Source organism: Thunnus maccoyii, chromosome 12, assembly GCF_910596095.1.
Source record: "Thunnus maccoyii chromosome 12, fThuMac1.1, whole genome shotgun sequence".
Classification (NCBI taxonomy): domain Eukaryota; kingdom Metazoa; phylum Chordata; class Actinopteri; order Scombriformes; family Scombridae; genus Thunnus; species Thunnus maccoyii.
The window spans coordinates 23,770,755-23,795,484 of NC_056544.1; the positions used below are offsets into that span (position 1 = coordinate 23,770,755).

General features: G+C 40.3%; 1 protein-coding gene across 1 annotated transcript in view; it reads right to left on the reverse strand.

The window, feature by feature from the left end:
* The window catches only part of st6galnac5a (ST6 (alpha-N-acetyl-neuraminyl-2,3-beta-galactosyl-1,3)-N-acetylgalactosaminide alpha-2,6-sialyltransferase 5a), a 54,946-nt gene extending 30,793 nt beyond the window's left edge, over positions 1-24,153 (reverse strand). Inside the window, exons 1-2 of the mRNA XM_042428530.1 lie at positions 23,999-24,153; positions 22,973-23,182 (exon numbers count right to left, since the gene is read on the reverse strand). Of these exons, the coding sequence (XP_042284464.1) occupies positions 22,973-23,182; positions 23,999-24,013 (225 nt within the window). The 5' untranslated portion in view covers positions 24,014-24,153. The remainder of the gene's footprint in view (positions 1-22,972; positions 23,183-23,998) is intronic.
* Between the last annotated feature and the right edge of the window lie 577 nt (positions 24,154-24,730).

Here is a 24,730-nt window from a genome sequence, read left to right on the forward strand (position 1 = left end):
GCAAAACCAACAGAGATTCAACTCAGCAAACAGAGAAAAGAAAATCCTCATTGGACCAAGTGGCTTTTTGCTTGAAAACATGTCCAATTATTTCTGTCAATTGATTAATCGATTAATTGACCAATCATTTCAGTGCTCGATAGTTGCATTGTTTATGTACTACATCATAAAGACACCACTACAAATGTGCTTTTTTTCTAGTGTAAGTGGAGTGTACATATATTATGACATTAAAAAATTAGCTCTCACGGGATGAAAAGATAATATTTCATGTCATTATAGGGTTTTCAGCCAAAGAGAGATGAAAGGTAACCTTGTCCCACTTGCGGCACACACTGGGAGCTCGCCCTGGTTTCATTAAGCTTATCCATCCATCCACAGTGGCCTAGTAAAGGTACGGAAACAACATGCAGACAGACAACGGCCTGTCACATCTCTGCTTCACCTGCCGGAGTGACAACCCAGACAGCCGAGGCAGCCCTCCTCTGTTTCCTTATTCTGTCGGCATCTGAACCTTTCTCTGCTTCCAGAGCACCTGTCCTTCACTGGGCTGTATGAACCATCACACTCTGCCCACTGCTCACCCCGCCTGACATCCTGACCCGCTCTGTGTGGAAGAAAACATGTCTGTCAGAGCTGCAGGGATTAACCTTGAGAAGATGGTGGAGGGGATGAAAAGGGAGAAGGAGCTCTGTCCCAGACCACCTGGGGAGGCGGTATCCTTGAAAGCCGAGGGAGACGGGGTGGGTGTTTGGGAACCAAATAGAGACGTTGAGTCACTAGATAGTCTTCTGGTGTTGATTCAAAAAAATCATGAGGCTCGCCTTTTAAAATGTGTTTCCAGATGTATTGAGGCTGTTTCGGGGATCATGTGTGAGTCTGGTATTACTGAGTGGCAGTTGAAGACCGTGTACAAGAGTGTGAAATTAAACAACAGGGAGGAATAAAAGCCATAGAGGGCTCATATAATCACACATTATTACTACGTGATTGTAGTTGGAAAAGATTGTGCAGTTCAGCCCGGCCTGATTGGCTTCGTGGTCAGCGCTCAGAGCCCTTCGCTGCCCATGGGTAACATGGGCAATAATTGGTGGTTAAAACTCACATGGGTCTTAAGGGTGTGTGAAATCAGATTTAATTCCTCACCCGACTCCCCCCCGCCCTTCACTTCCCCAACCTAGCTCAGTCCCTTGAGGAAAAGACATACTTACACTGCAGTGAACCTTTACGCTTGATGTATGCCATACCCCCTCAGAGCGAAGAAATAGCATTCGAGTGTTGTTATTGATTTTGTGTGGGTGAATGCAGTGGGAAGGGGGGATCGAGCTAGAGCTTAGTGAGGATGCAGGGTCTTCAAGGATGCGAAATGGAGGATATGGCCAGTAAATGTGAGCGTTGAGAGGCGGCAATCATCAAGCCCAGCAGGATGCTGTCTGACTGTCTAGTATCAGCCCAGAGATGCCACAAAAGAACAGAGCATTTTCAGCCTCCTCCGGGCTGACCTTTAGGCTTGTGAAAGACGCCTTTGTTTTCTATAGCTTCCTCAGAGAGACGGCTTCCACACACGGTCAGATATTAATGGTGGCTTGAAGCAAAAAAGCTCTGAAAAGTTCTTAAAAAAAGGAAAAAGGGGGGGAATAATGACCGCAATATATAAGTATCTTTTATTGTATGTCACATCGCTCATGTGTTGCTCATGTGTTGCTCATGAGGGTTGTGAATGCAGCTTTTGTCCTCCATGGATGACTAATGGGTCATATTTTCCAGTGTTATACTGGTGAAAAAAACAAAGCAGGTTTTGATTAGAAACGACCAAAGAGTGTACAGCCATGTTAGCGGCTCTGTGAGGTTGTACTGTTGCCAACTAAGTGACTGCAAACTAGATTTGGTGACTTTTAGACCTGTTTAGTGACTTTTTTTTTCAGTGACGAGTCAAGAGACTTTTTGGACAGACCTTACACTGTCCTTGGAGGGAGTCACCAGTATTTCTCAGTGAATGTGCGCTAACGCTAGCTGTGGCTCTCTGACTGACTGTGTTCATTGGGTGGGATAGAACAGCAGCACATTCAGTGGACCAATCATCAGCCAGACAGAGACGTGAATGAACCCATCAATGATCCCCATTGTTTGACTGGGAACTCCGGCTACTTTTTTTTTAATTCTAAATTTATTTAACTTGACTATTTTGTCAAAATAGACAGAGTTAACAATGGTGAGTTTATTTCAGTGTCTGGATAATCTCTCTATTCATGACACTTTGCTTATACAGTCTATGCAACAGCCTGTATAAAGTAGTTTTTTAATATGAGAGGTAGATTTAGAAGCATATTGAGGATATAGCTGGTTAAAAATGCTAAAAAGCTAAAAACCTAATGATATAGCTAGTTAGAGTCAGTTTTGACTTCGTTTTCTTTAGTTTGATTTTTTTAAAACATTGTATATGTAATTACATTATGTCGTCACATATGTGTGTGTGACATCATCTAGCTACATCTAGCGACTATTCGAGCAGGCTTTAGCCATTTCCTAGTGGAAATAGTTGTCAACACTTTTGCTTTGTGCTAAATGCTATGACTAGCATGGCAACACAGTGACAATGCTAACATGCTGATGTTTTACAGGTATAATGTTTACCATGTTCACAATCTTAGTTAAGTGTGTTAACTTGCAACGCTTGAAAGATTTAGCACTAAACACAAATAACAGCTCAGGCTGATGGGAACGCCATTAGTTTTGCAGATATTTGGTAATAAACAAAAGTATCAGACCAGTTGAAAATGTGACCTGATGATGGCGCTAGTCAGGATCACCAAAGTTATTACAGTTCATCCTAAGAGGGACATGGATGTCTGCAAAAAAATTTCATGACGATCCATCCAACAGTTGTGGAGCCATTTCACTCAAATCCAGAATCGTCATCCTCATGGTGGTACTAGAGGTAAAGTAAGAGGATCACCAAAGTCATTAGGATTCATCCTCTGAACACCATGGATATCTGCACCAAATCTTGTGGCAATTAATCCAACAGCTGTTGATATTTTTTCAGCGTGGAACAAAGTGGTGGATTGAACAACAGACCGACTTTGCCTTTAGCCACGCCACTTGAATGCACACAGTTACAAATAACACAACTAATAATTGTAAAAAATATCCTCAAACAAAATAAACATCAACAATGCAGAGTGGAAGACAGACTGGTTAGGAAAAAAAATGTCATCACAATCTTTTGTAAAGCCAGCTGTTTTTTATCTGCCGAGTAAAGTTAAGACAAATCTCTCTGGGATGAATCGAGCATATATTTGCAATGCTAATGTATTATTTTATCATTCAGTTGGAAAAAAACATCATTAAAAACTCTAAAATCAGATAAAGGGACAAAAATGCCCTCAAAATTTCTTAAGCTGGTTCCTACTGTGAGATCCAAAATGTGCAATTTATGATATGAGAGGATTAAAAGAAGAGAAAGAGAGGGGGAAAATGGAAGGATAAAGCAATGAAATGGACGGGGACAGAGAGCGTGAACAAGTGAATGAATAGAGTTAACGAACGGAGAAACAAAACACCAATTAGAGTCAATGGCAGGAAAGGCGGAGCAGACTGGAGGGGCCGCGTGAGTCCGGTTACCAATTAGAGTAAAATCTCTCAGCAGCTGGAGGCAACAGCAGAGAGAAAAAAATTCAGTTATGGCTGTACAGGAGTTCTGTTTAGACCAGAATGAAAACCTGCTTCTATTGTGCTGATGAGTGCTGGCACACACACACAGTCCGGCAGGTTGAGTGCTGCAGGGCAGAGTCGATGGAGGAGGGCTTATTTGGAGCTGTTTGTCCAGCATGCACGTTTGACCAGTCATTAGAGGGAGCTGAGGTGGGAAGCGAGCGCTGTTGAGAACTAATGAAGACGAGGAGAGGAGGAGGAAGAGGAGGAGGACTGGAGAGAGGAGGGAAGAGAGGGAGAGAGAGTGGATATCGAAACAGGGGCAATTAGGGATTCCAGCGGTCAGCAGTCATACTCCAGGTTGACAGCTCCTGCTGCGCTGACGCTCTGGTCTTAATTAAAGCAGAGTTTTCTGTGAGCACCTTGAAAAAGAAGACATCTTTGATGGAGGGCAATTATCTACTTCAGAAAAAAAAAAATGTGTCTGACCTAAAAAAAAAAAAAGAGAAAATTCATTGATGGAGTGTTTTTTGGATAAGTGACATGGCTGATGATCTTGTTAGGGGGGCACGGTTGAAACAAGAACTGATATCATCCAGAGCGTTTGAAGAAGGGGAGAGATTGGCGGCGGAGCTGTGATCTTCAAAGCAAGCAGGAGTTTAAAGAGGGCTCTTCACTTTGTGTGTGTGTGTGTGTGTGTGTGTGTGTGTATATGTGTATATGTGTGTGTGGCACAGACAGAGAAAGAGAAATTCAACGCAGATAGTGCTAGAGAGGGAAAAGATTTAATGTGCGTCTGTGTGCACGTTTGTGATCAAAGGAAAAATGTATGGCCATTGAGAGGGATACAACAGTTTAAAGCACATCAAACTGAGTCTAATACACACACACACACACACATACACACACACACACAGAACAAAAACAAAGCACAGAGAGCTGACACGGTGATTAGTCCTGTTCACTTCTGAGCAACAACTGAATCCTACGATCAAACTCACTCCTAGAAAAATTCAGATACCCGACTCACAAATTCAAGCGACAGTTCAGAAGCCTGATAAGTGACAATCAGAACTTCATGCTGTTTTTGTTCGTTTATAAAAGGGCAGATAATAGAGGACTGTTGTAGCTCAGGTGGGAGACAAAGCCACTGATTAGGATGAAAATGATGTATAATAGCTGTCAACCGCAGCTCACAAAAGCTTGATGGTCGGTCACCTGCTGTTGTCAAATAAACTGATTAACGTTTAAAGCCGCACGTGGGGAGATTTCCCACAGTCAAATGGTAACAAGTCTCAGAATAACAAAGTTGTTTTGATTGTTCTGAGATTCATCTTGGAAAAAAACAATGACACAACATGCAAAACTTGATTTGATCTTTGGTTTACAGAAGGGAAATTTATGCCACTATGTAGTTTCAAGATAGGATAGGATGGGAAAAGAGAGGGATGATGTTAATCAGCTGTCCTCACTACCACTGGTTGAGTGACCTCTTGGGGTCATGCAAATAATGATTGTCTTTATGCCTCAGATACAATATGTTCTAGGAAGGCAAGTTTGTGTGGTTTGCAACGCTATGAGACAGGATTTTACAAATCTGGAAAGTTATCACAGCAACAATTATTTTATCCTTTGAATCTAACTTGAAGGATTTGGATGGTGATTTTCCATATTTGTCTTATTGTCAACAAATCTTATGTGCAGAGCCAAACCAACAATAAACTGATCCTACTTACAAGTATTTTGTGTGTATCTAAAGTCTGATATATCTTATTCCTCTGTGTTGTAGACTTCCATTGTTGTCCAGAAAGGATTAAAAACACGTAAGTGAGCCACACTGCTGCACTTTGCATGTTGTACTTTACATGCAAATCATGCAAAGCACAGCGGTGTGGCTCACTGACATATTTTTCAATTTTCACAGGCCTGATCGGAGGGGAGTACAAAGTATGTTCGAAGTACAAAGCATCACAGTGGAGTTCGTCTCCAACTAGCAGTTCACACTGGTTTTGTTTTACCATTTTATGGAGAACCGCTGTTACTTTTAGGGCTGTTGTTCAAGGTGGGAAAAAATTGAATTAATTAATCAAGTCAATCTTTACTCAAATGAGTCTTTTCTCTAAATTCTTTCTTGCAAAACACTGACATTTTACTTCTTCAGGCCTCTGAGAATTATTCAAAAGAAATCATCTCAGAAGTGAAAATCTCTCGTTGATTGAACTGCTCCCAATTTATAGATATGCAACTTATGACCCTGTCTCCTAGAAATTATATTAATGTAGTACTAAATTGTTTTCCCAATCACGGTGCAACAAAAGGAGGGGTATTACCATATCTGGAGGAGGTTGACACAATAACACATCACAAACTACAGCCTGAACAGTTACCACATCATCTCTGCACCAGTCTCTCAACAAAGTCTGAACACAGTGCAACTATACCGAGCTGAATTTTACCATACAGGTTTTGCTATTAATGTGTCCACCCACACTAAACCCACGGCCTCATTTCTGTCTCACACTCTAATCCCTGCAGTGCTTCCCCAATCAAAAAGGCCCTTCTATCACAAACACCTCTGCAGCTCAGCTCTGCCCTGAAGGTAGTACTCTGTCATTAAACCTTAACTCTCCTCACCACCTGCGCGAAAGGTGAAAAGAACAATGCTGCACCTTGTTTCTGTCTCTCTCTTCTCTCACAGATAAAAAGTGATCCTCCTCCTCGTCTTCTCCCTCACCTCATCCGGTGCGGGTGACCCAGAGATGAGAACAAACGCCCCCTCTCGCTGTGAGTTTTTATTAGTATGTTCTGCTAGAAAGACCAGACCCAGGCAGCCCGACGTGTCAAGCCAGTGGGTGTGTGGAGACAATCAGGTTGCACCGTGTTACAACACACTCCTTCGCCTTAATTGGCTCCATATCAGCCTGGTTGCCCCTGGTGCAGACTGTACAATGATGCAGCCATTGCTTGTCCTCATAACCTCCACCCAGATAGAGGAGAGAGCTACTGCTGTGAGGACCACACAGACACATCCCTGTAGGAATGATTGCCTTGGCATGAATACAAAAGATGAGGTGCAATTTACTAGGTCAAAGAATCTCTCCCTCTCCCCTTTGCTCTGAAATTGCAGCAGGAGGTGGTGAGCGGAGAAGATAGAGGAGGAAAAAGCCAGGAGGAAATGACAGAGGGACATTAGGAAGAGAGACTGAGGCAAAAAAAAAAGACGGGAGAAAGACAAGGGGGAGAGAGAGAGAGAGAGAGAGAAAGAGGGAGCCATGACAGACAGAGGCGGGCTGAGGAGAGGAGGAAAACGAAAGGCAATCTGATAGATGAAAAAGAGGAGCAAGAAAAAGGAGTGGCTGTCAGAGAAAGAAGCACTTTGGAGACCAAGAAATGTAGGGCAAGGCCTTCAGAGAAAAACGGAGAAATTTCAGGGGCATCCTTTGATGAGAAAAACTTAGAAATGCACACTTGCTTTACAGCTGCACCGACGTAATGATGCAGTATCTGATAAGGTCATTATGTAAGCACAAAGCGGCAGCCTCGCAAACATCTTTAAACATCTGCAGGATTTTCCCCTTTGTATCCCAGTGTGTCCAAAAACACCTGAAGTCAACGACTCCATGTTTGAGGAGACTTCACATTTTGTAAGTGGGCTCACAGCAGCCTTCATCATCACGCCGTTTATTGATGCAGCAGGCTGATACGTTCCCATAATCCTCTCAGATCAGCTGTTCGGAGTGATAGGCATGGTTATCGCCCAGCGCGCGCCGTGGTAAACAATGAGCTGAATCGATAACGAGAAGATGATCTTGTTAAGAGAAGTCTGGTGAGAGTAATGACTTGGAGGAGACGTCTGGGCTCAAGGTGTATGTCACTATTTTATTTTCATATCACGTCCACCCCTGCACAGCAAAAAGTCCCTTTTCTACACAAGATACAGTGAGTTGAAAATGAAACTGAAAGATAAAAGGTGCAGCATAATCCTAGCGTGGAGCCGAATATATGCATGGGTAGGGACAGCGGGAGGAAATTTGAATATGGCACTCAGGCAAACTGTTAACCATCAAACTCGAGATGACAAGTTTGTTGTGAACAAGGGCAAACAGGCAATTTTCACACCAACGCGAAACTTCTACTTCCAGACCCGGAGACTGGCTTTTAAATCTTGTGCGAGTGCGACGGTAATAAATCCCGTCGAGCGAAATCCCAAAGGAGCAATTACTGTTGTGTTCTCGCAATATAACAACAAGCCCAAGAAAAACAAAAAAAAGAAGACATCAATAATATATCACCAATACGACAGTCCCAATGTTTGGAAAAGCTCTGCTTCCCTCTGAAAACATTTTCAATACTAAATATTCTAGTTGAAGAGTGTCCATAATGTGCTGGAACAGAGGATAATGAGAGACACTAACCAAAAAGGATGTGCGCGTGTACGTGTGTATGTGTTTGTATCGTTAGTGTGTGTGTGTGTGTATGAAACACCAGCTGTCAGTGACAAGACTCGTCAAGCAGGAAGAATCTCTTGGGATGTGACAGATTTCACGTTAGCAATCAGGACACGTGATGTGTTTCTCAGTCTCTCTGTGCTTGTAACTAAGTACATTTACTCAAATACTGCATTTTAGTATTTTAGTATTTCCATCTAATGCTACTTTATACTTCTACTACTCCACAGTTACAGTTCAGAGGGAAAATTGTACTTTTTACTCAGCTATATTTATTTTACAGCTATAGACAATTATGATTTTACATTAAAAGTATATACAGTATGATAATCGCATAAATACAATATATTGTTATAGTGGTTTCTAAACATTTTGGCTTTTGGTCGCTTACAAAAAGAGCCATGTGTACTGTAGTAGAGATCACTAGTCATGTTTCAGATGTGTTAGCGTCTCACTGAAGAGAGATTTCTCCTCTAAACCTCTCAGATGGTTTCATTTGAATAACTGTTCAAGGTTGAAAGTTGTAAAAAGGTTTAGATATTTCACAAAAAGGCAAAGAAAGAGAAAAATCTGAAAGATGAATACTCACATTTGTTTAGCAGAACTTCTTTCCTTCCCCATCAATTGTCTCACAACCTCACAGATTTATCTTGTGAGCCTTCTGAACTAATTTAAAGTAATTAAACCCAGCTATATCATTAAATTGCTGCACGTGCTCAATGATGCATAACAATTTAATAATGTAATATACAATAATATCCAGTATCAGTCACAGGAGCTGTTTTTCTGCAGAACAAGTACATTTGCTTTTGATACTTTATTAAATTTGCTATTGATACCACTGTATTTTTACTTTAAAGATCCTCTCCAGTCATGTTTTAGGACAGTGGAAATATAAATTGTGCCCAACATATTTTTTCCACAAAAAAATGTTTAATTAAAAATCTTTAAAATTAAATGCAAATATTTCAAAAGTTTAACTGTTGGACACAAAATGTCTCCAACTTCACTGTAAAGTCCATTTTCAGTGTTTGTGCACTGCAGACTTCAAGTTCTCACACCACACTTTTATAAGTCGAATACTGGACCACAATTGGCTCCAAACTAGTAGTGATGTCACGAATCCTGCTCGTAGGAACACGTCTTAAACTCAGATTTAAGGTGAGAACAGAGAAACTTTCCCCCCTTTTCAGCAGATGAATGTGAAAACAGTCTTCAAGTGTCAAACTCTGCACAGTGAAGCTCAAACTTCCAACTGAAGGAAAAAGAAGCAAAACACATTTTGACCAGAGGGGGACTTTAAGTAAGATTTTGAATGTGAGACTTTAACTTGTTATGGAGTATTTTTACACTGTAGTACTGATACTTTTACTTCTTCTCCCACCACTGGTATGTGTGAGTGTTCAAGAAGAAATTACTACAACTACTACTACTACTACTACTACTACTACTACTATTAATAATAATAATAATAATAATAATAAGTCCCTCTTCATGAAATAACTTAAGTTCCTGGTGCAAACCACTGGAACTTAAAGGAAGGAAATAAAGGAGGACTTGTTTATGCTTTTTCTTCTTTTTTCTGCAGCATTCTCTGAGACACAGACTTTTAATAGGAAAAATGCTAATGAAATGAATCACATTGCTTATATTTATTGCCAAGGTAATGCCTATTCATTTACTTAATGGATACGCACCTGAGATGCGATAATAGCCAAACTGGTGATTAGGAACATGCGAGTGAGAGCTACATTCACGCAGATTGATCCTCACAATGATAGAAATAATTCCTGCCAGCCGTTCTGGAACTGACTCAGATCAGTAAATGGCTGTTTGGAGGGTTTTTTTTTCCATTTTTCACCAAGGTGATGAGCCTCCCCCACAAACATCGGGCTCATTAGTCTAATCCTCCGTGTATTCTGCCTAGCAGGAATTCATAAAGACACAAACAATGCGCACAAGCACGCTAACAGCCTTCTGTTTGGGAGGTGCTCACACACCGTTTTATCCAGTAATGAGCCCTGATCAGCCATTTTCTGGTTACATCACACTAAAAAAAAGGTAAGAGTCACGCAGCCACAAACGTGCATGGAGTTTTAAAATCATTTACTTAATGTAAAAGTACAGAAGTATTATCAGCACTTGGAGTACATGTCTCCAAGTACATGTACTTGGAGTATCAAAAGTGAAAGTACTGGTTCCAAAATAAGGCCCATGTTAGTGACATACTGTTATACCAGACTGTTAATACTGATGCATCAGAGAATAAACAGCATTTCAAAGTTGTGGCTGGTCGAAGTGAAACTAACTGCTTTACTTTATTAGTTTTCTTGACTACTTGAAAGCTTTGCAGTATTCATAGTAACCTTCATCTGTTTGGTTCACAGTGCAACAGACTTTGAAACTGCTGTATTTCAAATAACTTGCACTACTGTCTAATATGGCTGCGACTTACACTTACTTATCTCATCTGCTCTAGTTTTAGGATTAAGGACTTGTCATTTTCATATCTGTATATTAACTGGTTTTATTCTTCCTAATTGTCTTAATTTTTCACCTTATAGAAAATATTATGTTCTCCATAAGCACATAGCTCAGTTTTTCACTGTAACAATATCTATCTATCTATCTATCTATCTATCTATCTATCTATCTATCTATCTATCTATCTATCCAGTATAAACCATTAGGTAATTTAATATACTGGTTCCCAACATATGGTTGAGACCAAGCAGTCATGAGATGATGAATGGAGTAGGAAAGAAGAAAAAAACAAAGTTCTTATACACAAATCTGTATTAACTATTTGGACTTTTGTCAATTTTTTGTGAATTACTGGATAATTTCATCTCTTTGAGCCTCAAACAGTTATTTCAAATGACTGTTAACAACTCATCATGTCATTTTGATAACAACTTGTGGACTTGTGAAATATTTGGCAAGGGACACCAACTAGTTAGGAACCACTGGTTGAATCTATGACAAGGTGTTGTATTTTAGAAGCTTATCCAATGTTTTTAATGTAAAATCTCAGAATATTACTTATTATTGAAGCAGGAAAACCTCACTGAGATAGACAGAAACAACAATTAGTGCAGACAAACAACGTGAACAACAGATGACACAAAATATGTCTCCAAGTACATCACAATATTACTTACAATAATACTTGAGTAAATGTACTTCGTTACTTTCCACCACTGCACAGCTATTTGACTGGCTGAACTCTCTGTAACTCTGAATGTGTGTTTCAAGCATTTAAACTGATATTAATGCCTGTGTAGTCGATACTGTTCCTCCCAGTCATAGCTAAGCATCTGATGCTATCATCATCATCATCATCATCATCATCAAGGCTTTTGTTGCATTATTAATGAGATGATGATAGAATGCCGAATTAACACTGTGATTACGAGGCGAGGATATGGAGTCATATTCAGCTCATAAATAGGCAGATACTCTTCTGCGTCACTGAAACGAGCCTGTGCATCTGTTAGTGTTATTTGCTGTAGCCAGCTGTCTTTGAATAATTCCTCCTCTGTGTAGAAATGACAATCGTGTTTTCAGATTTAAAAACTTCCAGGACTTTCTTCTCAGATCACCATGATTTTTTTGTTTGTGTTGAGTTGAGTTTCAGAGCATTAACAGTGATCTTGGAGGAAGTTTGGGGATTTGGGGACACTTCTAGACTCTATAAACCCAAGCAGAGCAAATTATTTGAAACAACTGAAAGCTAAAAAGTGTTTTGCAATTTCGCTCAAAGCTCCATTTGTTTATCTTGACTGCAACTAACAGAAGTTTCGAATAATCCTGAAACAAGTTGAATTGCTTCAGAAATAAGAAGTTAAATCCCTGCTGGCATGATCAGAAAGATACACAAGTGCTGTTCCAAATGTTTACTGAGAAAATAATTTCAGTTTTTTATTGAATTGTTTTTGTCTCACTGGCAAACAATGCATTTAATTTATTTAATTACAAAAAGTTAGAGAGCAGCCTTTAAAAAGAAACCTGCCTGCTGGTTCATAATGAACACAGATCCCACCTGATTTTGATCTTATTATCTCAAAGCACAAACATCCATTGATTCAACAATGAAGCTTTCGAGCTCTAATTTAGTCTATTTGTTATTTGTTTAGCAGCACAACAGAGGACAGGACAAGAACTCACCAACAATGGAAACTATATTGAAATATCTCTTGAAGGTCTGACTCATATGTTAGTGTTTTGTCTTTGTCCTCTGACAGTGTAAAGTAGGGCTGCAACTGACGATTATTTTCATTGATGATTAATAAGTTGATTATTTTCACGATTAATTAGTTGTTTGGTCTATTAAATGTCAGAAAATGGTGAAAAATGTCAATTATTGTTTCCAAATGCTCAAGATATGACCTAAAATGTCTTGTTTTGTTCCAACATCATAGAACAATAAAGAATCCCGAAAATATTAAAATTCAAGGAGCTGGAACCAGAAGATTTTGCCATTTTTTCTTAAAAAATGACTCAAAACAATTAATGGATTATCAAAACAGTTTATGATTAATTCCTGGTCGATCAAGTGATCGTTGCAGCTCTAGTGTAAAGTATTCAAGTTCATCTCATATCTTTTTATAGCAAAGTAGGAAAGAAGTGGAAAAGGATGTGACAGGTTTTTCCTTATTTTACTGTTTTTTGTCAATGCAACCTGGATTTTTTAATATTTACGATTCCTCGTGGCTCTGATGAAACTTAGCTACAGTCAACACTATCTTCACTGTCTTCATGGATGCTTTGATTAAATATACAATGAATCACAATAATCTATTTTTAAAAGCAGGAAACAGAGTCAGAAGGCCTTTTGATGAGTTTGTGTTGAGCCAGTGAGGGTTCTGCCACATCAACTACACACTCTGCCTCCCTGCTGAAAATCAATTTAGTCGTACTGACAATCGTAGAAACCTCCAGTGTTGACCTACATGTCAGTATGACCTACTTGCCACTGACGAGGCTTGTCCAAGATCTCAATAAAGTTAAATCTATGTAAACTTTATCAGGTGCTGCACCTAAAGGCCAAAGTCTTTCACAGGGCAGTGGTTAAATGCTCCTTTGTGGCTTTTCGATGGGGTGGAGTGATGGTGAGATCTGCTTTATTGAATTTTTGTACTTTTGAGACAAACCAACGCTAACACCTGATCTGCACGGTGACTGATCAGGTGAGCACAGGTGATAAAATGGGCCGAGCCGAGCCAAACTGTCCCATCATCTCTGTGGTGGCAGCCATGAAGGAAAAGAAACCTGGTTCAAGGTCTGACCAACAACCATGAAGATTTTTGCCGACTGACCGACTCTCCATTCACTTCCACTCCATATTTTAAAATCAAAGTAGCGTAGCTAAAGCTTAACGATTAGTTGATTAGTCAATTGACAATTAAGAGAATCATTTAAGTCATTTTTAAATCTATGATATTAAACTCAATACTTTTGGATTTTGTATTGATGCTTGGACAAAACAGGCAATCTGGAAATGTAAACTTCAGTGACCCCTATATGGAAGCATCTGCGTCATTTATTTAGGTTTTTTCATTAATTTATCACCCGTCTGTATACACAACTTGGCTTTCCCAGTGCAGTGGTGGACGATGCATCATCTAAAATTGTTCTGAGAGAGAATGGACTGTCTATCTGCTTTACACTACAGAGATCTGGGTTTCCATGACAGACCCTGCTGTTGATATAAGATGAATTAATGTGGAGCCCCTCCAGTGGAGAGGAAGGACAAAGGAAGTGGAAGCAGCTCTGTGTGTCTCCAGGAAAAAAATGCTTACTCCTCGACACCTCTGGAAGTGTAATCAGTGGGCTCGTCAGAGAGTGTAAGAGACCAAAGAGCCTTCCAAGAACAACCATGACACTGTCTCCTCAATGGGGGGGGGGATGATGGGATATACATCAAAGTCCGCTCTGTAATTGGGACTGTTTCGACTGAAGGCAGACATCATGGTAGAGGAAACGATTTCATGTCTCGTCAGCAAAACACTAGAAGGCTACAGCAGGCTGCTTCTATCTCCGTGGCTCTCTGGTGCTTACAGTCGAGGTTTCCCCTACAACTTTTGCTTTGTCATTTCTTATTTTACAAAAAGACTCTTCTCCTTTGCTCTATTTTTGGCCAATAAGTCCATTTTTTTGGCAAACCCCATGTCTCCATAATTAATAACCTTGGCATCCAATTTGTTTCTAATCTGGGGGGGAGAATAATGCTCACGGCATACAGAAAGAGATTACGCCAAAATACAAATAGCAGTTTGATCATTCCTCTCTCCCACCATGGAGGACACGCTCATTAATCTTGCCTAAAGAGCTGAGTAATGTAGCCGGCCTCGTGTATCTGTGGAGCCACAGGAAGGAAAAGCTAAGAAATTGGGTTTTATTGCAATGCTTTCTGCCAGCCGTCTTGTTGCATCCGTTCTCAACGACATGAAAGGCGGCGGCAGCCCATCATCTATCTCCTGATGTTGTGCCAAAAGGTATCATCCATTTATCATAGTTTAACCTTTTCAGATCCTTCACAGGTCTCTCAGGGGCCAAATAAGGAGAGCTCCCCACAGGCTACAGCTTACCAGGCACCAAAGGTTAAAACATGGAGAAGCATGAAATCACCATTCAGCTCATAACACGAGCCTCAAGAATTTTCCCTCCACTTCCTTTATGTTGAAAATGTATGACTTTACTAGTGATTCCCTCACCACAGAATGCCAAAAGGTACCGAGTGTGAGATTACTCCGTCGAGGGAATGCTTATCAAGAGGCAACATGCCCCCCCCCACCCCCCCTTCATCCATAATTGCTTTACAGGCCTGCATTGGAAAGAGCCTGAAGCTGTGTTATGTTTGGCGGGAGCAGAATGCACTGGAGATAAGTTGAAATCCAAGACTATGCCCCAATTGGGACCACTGTGGCATAACAAAACTACTATTCTCCTCAGTCGAAACAAAGCATTTTTAGCATTCTAACGAGGTCTCTGCATAAAAATAGTGGTTATCTGTCGCCAATGTTTCGTGCAGTTCACGTTGTAATTTAAAAACTCCAAATGGTGCAAAATACAAAGACAGACCTCATACACACATGCACAAGTTTATGCACATACACACCACCCTGCAGATTTCACAATGCTGTTAGTTCACATAAAATGACTACAGAGTCCTTGGCGATAACGACCTAATTGGGGAGTTTTCTGTCTCGCTATCCAGCTGGCTGATTGCATAGCAAAATCCTAATGAATGGTGAAAAATGGCTTTGTTGCTCGGAGAAAACCATAGAAGATGTGGCTGTCTGAGATGAAATATTAAAGATCTCACTTCTCCAGCTGTCACTAAAGCTGTGGTTGGGTGAGATGCCTTGTCATGTCTCTTTGGCACAGATGGCTTCGTTCTCCTTGGCTCATGCCTTCAAGCAAAGTGTACCTCGTCAGAGAGTATTTCCAACCCTGATAGGTCTAAAACCGACTCAGGCCAGAGTTTATGCAGAGAAATCTGTTTTTGTAAATTTATTGCGCCATCTCAGTGGGATTGTCTGCAGCTTCACAATAATGTTTGGCAACTTTTTTTTTTTTGACACGATAGCTGTGTGGCTCTCGGTTGGTCCAGACTGGAATATCTCATCAACTACTGGATGGATTGCCATGAAATTTGGAACACACATTCATGTTCCCCTCAGGATGCATTTGAATAACTTTGGTGATCCTCTGACTTTTCATCTAACACCACCAGAAGGTCATTTAGTGCCAATTAGCAAATGTTAGCATACTAATACACGAAATAAACTAAGCTGTTGATGATGGTAAACAGTATTCCTGCTAAACATCAGCATGTTAGCATGCTGACATCTGTATTTACCTCGTAAAATCAATGGGCTTCATGCATGACTGTCTTCTTATTTTTCTCTTATATCTGTTCTTGCACAAAGCAATGAGAGGAAAATAAGAAAATCCTATGTGGGATTCAACAAACTCTCTTATCTGCCTGAATTTGTTGTAAATCAATCGTTTCAGCCTGAAAAATGCCACCTGTTCATGAGGAGACATCATCATTAGCATAATCCATACCCCTAAAACGTCCATATAAGGCTCCATGTTCTGTTTCGTTTGTGGGCGAGTTTCATTCACAGAAACGTTCAGGAAGAGTAAAAACACTGTGCAACTTCAAGTCCTGCTTTCAGAAATCAGAAGACAAACACATAATAAATTTAGTGTTAGTGGAAGACCCGAAACAATTAGAAAATATGAATCCAGCTAACATGTCATCAGAACAGCTCCGCACTGTGAAAGAGAAAAGAGTGAATGATTTGACATGAAGTTAGATGCTAAAAAAAACATTTTTCTAAAGCAAAGCGCTCCCCTTTAGCCTCATCTCCACCTGACTTTCAGGCTATCAGGTAGCAATCTGCATGATTTTGGCGTCAGATAGGCAATCAGAAGGAGACGGTTACACTGTCTCGTCCTTCCATCTCCTAGGAGGGACAGACGAGAGTAGTTTCCTGTCCTTCTCCTCCTGCTTCTCCTCACTGAGAAAATAAAACGGAGGAGAGTCTAGGAGAAAGGAAACCCCTGGGATTTCACTCTCTATCTTTCACTCTCATGTCGGTTTCTGCCTTCTTCACTTTCTCATCTCATTCTCTCAGGCTGAACTTTTCCCGGGTCCTATATTCTCTTTTATCATTCCCTCAGTCCTTACCCATTCCTAGTTTTGTCCTCTTCTGTCATTCTCTTTGCCCTTACTCTACCAGAGCTTCTTTGCCTTTTCATCTCGTTCTTAAGTTTCTTTCTTTGCTTCCTTATCTTGTGCCTCTCCTGCACAGCACATGTCCAGGCCAACCAGCACTGCGGCATAGCTAGAAATAAATTACCCTTCACTCTGACAAATCAAACATGTTGCAAAGAAAATACTTGGTGTGAAGGATTTAAATGGATTTGAGATGCATAAATACATTCTGTATTAGAAAAAATAATCAAATATTTTGGTTCGTATCCCGATGAGGAGAAAAAAAATCAATTTAAATGTTCTGGAAAATGTTTTAGCATCTTGGCCAACAGTCTGTAGAAGTCTTATAGACTTCAAGATGTTTTCTGGGTTCTGATGAGTTGAATACGCTGGTGGAAGATAAAGTGAAATGGTCAGAGGCTGACCGACACTGCACCCTGCTTGCTAGCCGGCTGACATCTTGGAAAGATCAATATGGCAGAGAGGTCAGCGAGTAAAGATGAAAAAGACAAATGTTCATGTCAAGGGTATTTTTTTTTTCCAAATAGCGATCATTCTGCACTGCAGAGGAACAAATACGAGGCAAAGCCAACAACTTTTTCACTCCTGGATATATACAGAGAAAACTCATCTGTTGTCAAACCGCAGGGAAGACACAATGGTTTGGAAAACGGAATGCAAAGTATTTGAAGGTTGTATTGCATTATGCACTACCACATGCTGTAGTAGCAAAGTGCATTCAAATCATAAAGCAACGACTGCAGCTTGCGGTTGAGGAATGCGAAGGGTGACATAATAGAAGGTTTGAAGAAGCGTAAATGATGTTCAGTGGAGCCGTGGCCCTAATTGATGTCCCTTGTTGCCAAAATGTCAATAAGTTTATTGCCAAGAGAAAAAATAAATTGGAGGTTTACTTATGATGCTCAGCTGCTCCTGTCAAAAAAATCAATTCTCATCCATAGCTGGGTTTAGTGACGCATCACAGACAAATCCTCATCAAATCAAAACGCACACGGTCACTGAATATTGGCATTTCATGCAGTGAGAAAAAAGATGCTGCTGCGTGCCATCTTGCCGTCTTAAAATATGACAGACTCATATTTCATATTTATTTGTGTGCCACTCGACTTCTGAGCGAACTGCATGACTTCACTGTGCAATAAATCTGATTCAGAGAGCAAAACCTAAACAGCCTCTGGCATATTGACCGCACCTCTGGACAAATATTAACTGAATTTTAATGTTCTGTAGCAAAACAGCCTCACAGTCCACATCACATACTGATATAGACAAAGACACAAGTTAACACAGTTAAAAGGAAAATTCAACTTTTTACAACCTGGGATTTATTTTTATAGTCGGGAGCATCATTGGTATTGTTTACGGTGTTAAGATAAAAATCTTGCTCACTACATTATTGATCTTGGGATTGCGAGAGCTCTTTTAGTGTCCATTGATACATGAGTGACAAATGGGCTGGAGAAATATAAACCAAAGGATTTACAGGAGACATATCTTGCTTTTTGTGATGTCAGATTGACGGCCGTCCGTTCTGTAGCCTTTGTTGCTAATGTTGTTCCACGGCTTGTTCACGTTGTCCACTCGCATGATGTATTTGAGAAGTTTCCATTTCCAGCAAGGAACGAGAAAAATAAGTGAAATCCTACTACTACTGTTTGTTTACGTAGCCTCCAGAGCTGGCTGAAGTCTGCTGAGGGGCAGCTTCCCAAAGCTAGCCAATCAGAACAGACTCAGGAGCTAAAACAGCCTGTTTGAGACAGAGGCTGAACTGAGGGGCTGCATAAAGAGCCAGTATAAGATAAATAAGGAGGTTTGTATACTGTAAATCATGCAGAGAGAAAAAATAAACCTTGAAATGTATATAATATCTCCCGTTTTAAAGTGAAAACAAAAGTGAATGTATTTGAAATGTTGTTGAATTGTTACTTCTATACTTGCAAGAATCCTCACTGACATATTACCATCCTAATGCTGAGATCAGACTACACACAATATCAGCCTGATAATGGCCCAACCTGACAGAGGTGGTGACCAGAAAGCAGCAGGAAAGAAAATGAGTGTCGGGCAGGAAGATTGCATTTTACTGAGAGACTCTTGACAGACAGCTATGACTGAGCTAGCACTTCTGCTAGCGAGCTAACAACCGCATCCATTTACCATGTACTACCGACTGACAACTGTGTGAATCATTACAATGTTATCTGGTTTGGCGATGTTGATTAATGAGTTTTTAATTAAAAAATGTTACAACAGACACATTTCAGTAGGAATGTTTGTGTTTTTACTACACTAACATTGAGCTGTGTCCTTGTTTTTATCTGATATTTCTCTGAACAGACATTCTGGTGGAAGTCTTTTGTTGAGCGACTGATCCACACATGAGAGTTAAAAATTAATAGAACTACAGAAACTGGAAAGTAACTAATACTGAAAGAATCTGATAGCTTAGAGTTCATGTTTGCATGATTCATAAGGAATATGTCATATTTTGGAGGGAGGTTTTCTGCTACTAGTGTTAAGTTGTTGTTGTTCTGTCACTTTAACAGTTAAAAATGTTTGGCATTGTTCCAGTCACAGATTTAATGTCTTTTTCTCTTTGCTGTTCTCTTTGAGTTTTACCCATTTTGCCAGGACAGTTGTGTTCTGCTCTTCTTCGCTGTTTACCTTCTCCCGGCTGTCTCTGTCGGTCACATGACCTCTGCCTTACAGGTCGTTGTGTCAAGAGTCTGCCCATTTTATCCCATATAGCGTGTCACAGTGGAAAACAACTGTCACAGCATCTGGGACGCCTCAAGATGTCCGAGTTTTTTGCCTTCTCTTGTCTTGTTTGACAACTTCTACGACTTCTGTGCCACTGACCAATAAGAGCACAGATTGCTCTTTCAAGTAAAAAAGGACGTTTAATATCAGTGAACCTGTAAACATTTGACTGTCACCATCAGATTAATCACACCTGCAAGCGTGACATCAGCCTCCGCACACATCTGTATGCAGCTCACCCACACAAACTTCCTCTTTCTGCCATCTGGGAAGGAAAAAGATGGAGATCATCTGCTGACTGACAATGAATAGTCCCAGGTTCACTTTCATTCATAACCTTGATACATATGTAAACATTTTGTCGTTGGTGCTGTCAGACGGGAACAGTGACGTCTGTTTCTGGCATTTTACTGATCACCTATGGTATGTTGTCATGCAAGTTGTGAAAGACGGCGAACTCTGATTGGTCTAGACAAGAATTTATCACCTAATCTGAGACAGTGATCATCTCTTAAGACTGTAGTCCAATTCATGTGATAACAACATGCTTAACCTTCACCTAAACCTCATTTTAACATTATCCTTAAAACCGAACGACTACCCTCCAACGTCCCTTTGAAGAAATAACAATTGTCTGCCTTCCAAATATGTCCTCATGATCAAAGTCTAAAATTATTCCTCAAAAATAAGTACAAGAGCAAGAAGTAAAATTCAGTTCAAATTGAAAGCTCAATAAAAGTGAATAAATGTTTCAGTAATAACTGTAATGTTTCATTTTTGTTTTTAAGTCATCACTGTATCCCCAGATCACCATTTCAACATTATGATTACATTATCATATCTAATGCAAAGAGGGCAACAAACTGTAAAAATAAGATAAACGTACAATTAGAGCTGCAATTAACACCAAGGTGACATTTCAAGGCCAAGGTGACATCCTCAAACGTCTGGTTTTATCTAATCAACAGCAAAACCAAAAAATATTCAGTTTACAATGATATAAAAACAGAGATAAGCAGTAAATCCTTGAATGGGAGATGCTGGAACCAGAAAATAGGATTTTTGAAAAATTACTCAAAACTATGAATCGATTATCAAAATATTTGAAGATTAATTTTATGCCGATCGATTAATCGAGTGATTGTTGCAGCCCTGCATAAAATGCAAAAAAAAAATCCCAGATTTTTCTTTAAAGATGTGCCGGAGTGCACCAGCTTTATACAGCCTATCATGTATCAATTGTAGTGCATTTGCTGTTCACACACAAAAGGTCACCAACATGCAGAAACTTAGAAGGGAAACACAAGTAGAGAGACAAACAGCTTTTCTCCTGAGAAAAACTCAACTGCCAGCTGAAATCTTCAGTCATCAGCGGAGAACATTTGTGGTTTCCACACTTGTTGGTTTCTACACCAATGAGATTTCTTTTAATGAATGATGGTTCCACCCTCTGCTGCAAACCTGCGTTCCTTTGACACAAGATTAAGTGACTCTTCAGAGCCTCTGGTGTTTAATTTAGCAAAAGTTAATTTACCAGCCAGGCTACTTTTTCTGACATTTGGGAACAATGTGTTGACTCCCAAATCTGTCTAGCTGATACAGGCTCTTATTGCTGCTGATTTGTCTCATTCACACAGGCTGTCAAATTACTCATCTGCAAACAACCCAGTCTCACTTCAAAATTTGTAATAGCTACGTTGGTCCACAGCACAAAATGTATTAGTTTCACAATAACGGCTCTGAAATTGTGAGATGCCTGTGTTGTTTTGGCCTTTTCTGATATATTGACCTGCATCCACATCACATGTCTGTCTGTGAAAACAACAAAAATGGCAGACATTCCTTCTATTGTCAGTGGAAGATGCAATATTTGAAGGTAGATTCAGCATTAAAATACATTTTGATAACATTGCATTTTATTTTCATAATGCTTCTGGGCGGCGGGTCCTCTGGTCAGCCAGTCGGAAAGCTTCAAATTCTGGATTTCAAATTCAGTTCATCCCTGGTGAGCTCTAAAATCTATGTTTGTTATTGAAAAAAGATCATCAAACAGTTATGTAAAACAACACAAATAACATAACAGCTCAGATAACTACACAATGCAAAGACAATGATTCAATCAACATGCAACTATGTGGTTTCAGCGACATCAGCGTCCACAGCAACCACCATAGCAATGATAGAAAGCCTGAAAAAATCTTTGTAATAACTGACAAACCAAACATTATATGCATTCAATGAACGAAGATTATGGAAATAAAATGAACATTTCTAACTAGAAATGTTATCAAAATGCATTTTTATGCCAAAACTATCTTAAAATATTGCATTTTCCACTGAGAATAAAAGGAATGTCAGCCAATTTGTTTTGTTTTCATCGACAAAACTTGGCAGTCACATGACCTGGACACAGGCCAATAGAAAAGAAAACAACAACAAAAACAAAAACAAGCAAACAAACAAACAAAAAAACATAAGCATCTCATAATTTTAGAGCCCTTATTGTGAAACTAATACATTTTGCTCCAACTATTACACATTTTGATGTGAGACTGACTTGATGCAAATCAACCTATGACATAAACTTACTTTCCATAAAAGAGAGATGGCAGCACTGGTCAGCCCGGCTTTCCATTCCTCTAAAACTTTAACATCTCAAAGATAGGAAAACTTTTGCATCCATCAGGTGGGTCAGTGGTACAGACTGCTACACAACATCTACACAACATCTACACAACAGCTACACAACAGCCCATCAACCAGATTGCCTGCAGAGAGACACACTGTTTTGTATGTTGCCTTAAAAAAAAAAAAAACCTTTACAAGGTGATTAGGTCTGCTTTACTTGCAGCGCCTTTGCTCCCTGCTACTCACATTGATTGTTTTCTCCTGGCTTGGTAAATAGATGGAAGTCAATACGCCCCTATAGTGACGTCAGGGTTCACCTAGCTGCAGGTCTCCTGGGTTTATCAATTAAAGCGAAGGAATGCAGCCAAAGATTTCATTTGTTGCCTAAGCTGTTATTAGTAACGACAGGTGGGTATTGAGTATGGCGCAACACTGTGCTGGAGAAAATTGTGATAAATGACAGGGGGGAGGCTCTTTCTCTCTAAAGAGCCCTGCAGATAGATGACTGCTAGTCATTAGACAGGAGGAAAGGTGTGTGTGCTCATGTGTGTTTCAGGAGGAGAAAGTGAAGATGCAGTGCAGAAATGGGTCCCTAATGGAAGAAAATAAAACTGGCTTCACCTTCAAAGGCTTTTGTGGGCTACTTGGCAGTGCATTAACGCACATTTGAAGCCGTTCATCTGCTCCCTGCTCCCCGCATTATGGGAGACGCGCGCAACACACATCTGTTTACCTTATGGTCGATGATGCCACTGTATCCCTGGAGGACCGGGGGGTGAGGTTTGGCCATCCTAACGGAGGCTTCAGTGGGCCGCCGCAGCTGTTCATGCTGTCGGATGTGCGTGTCGTTAGCGTCCCTGGAAGCGCTGTTGAAGTTGCCGTTGTACACCAGGAACAAGCTGGCGCACAGGAGAAGCACGAGAAGCACGGCTACCCCATGGCGCTGACACAAAAAAAACACAAGCAGATGCTGACAAATTAGTCCTGTTGCACTGGACTGAGTTTAGGCTGCGACCTATAGGGCTTCATCACAGATGGGAGCGCAGCCTGCTCTACCTGTCAATCAACAGCCCCCCCCCCCCAACTTCCTGTAATTAACATCGCGTGCCACTAAAACATAAAAAAAAAACAGCTCATATCTTCATTTAAGCCCATAGTCATATTGGAAAGATGTCACCCTGTTAATGATCATCTTTAATCAGTTTGCATGCATTTTAATGTTCCAGGTGTGAGCACATCTGTACGATAGTTTTATATTGGTGCCAAAAAAAAAAGCTATAAAGTTCAAATCCTGAGCTCGTGAGATGAGTCTCAGTTTGAGTTTATAAATCCAAGATAAGCAGCTCGTGACACTTCTGGTTTTGTTTTGTGGCACAATGATTGTTGAATCAATGAGCAGCTGTGGAACAAAATTGAGGCATTAACAAAAGAAATATTCAAGCAATAAAATTACATGCACTTTTTAAAAAAATATATGCATCTGCATTAAACGCATTGGGGGGAAGGAAAAAACACATTAGTGCGCTGTGTGTCATGCTGTATCTCTAGCAGCCTATAAGAAAACGCCGGAGCTTAGTGCCAAACGGAGCGCACAGCTGGATGTCCATTGTTCAGATCCTAATCTTTTGATCCGACAGTGTACACACAGCAGCGTTATGGCGATTGGAGCGCACTTCACAGAACAATGCTGGATTGAAAAAAAAAACAAAAAGCGAGCACAAACAGTTGTCTGTATGAACTACATGGCAGAAATATTCACCATAGGTGTCTTCATTTTGCGGCGCGCTGTCTTATCGCTGCGGCTCAGTGCGTCTGACTCCACTTTCTCTCATGGTCCAGCGGCATCTGCTCGCATCCCGGATCCACTTCAGCTCGTCCGCACTGTGTCTGCCCGCCTGCCTGCCTGCCTGCCTGCTGCTGCCTGTGTGTCTCCAGACTGGAGTCCAGGCGCAATTCATACAGTGGAAACAGAGGCGACAGATGTTCACTATTGTACCTCTGCTGGGTCTTAAAGCCCCCCGAATTTGAGGGGCTGAAGAGTGGAGGCTCAGCGCAGTTAATTAAAGAGACTACCTGCAAGAGGGTGATAAGGCCGTTTTGTTTAATGGTTATTTCTTGCTGAGCAATATTTGATGTAAATCTCTGCTCGGATTACTCTAGAGTACACTGAATCCACACCATGTCATCTTTTGACGTCTGGTGCATAAAATATGAGGTGGATTATGAATGCAAGAGAAAGTTATGCAGTGAATGAGTCACTGTTAACGCGTTACAACAGCTGCTTTTGGTTCTTTTTTTTTGCATTCAGCTTTATTTTTTCACTCCACTATTTTCGTCTCAATACACTTTTTACTATTTGTGTTGGTGTATATTTGGTACATTTTTATTTTCCTTTTTTTTCATGCTTCGCTAGTATAAAATAGATATTCATGATGCAGTGTTCTAGTTTTTTAAAGTTTCTCATTTATGCATCTGCTCTTGTACTTCTGCT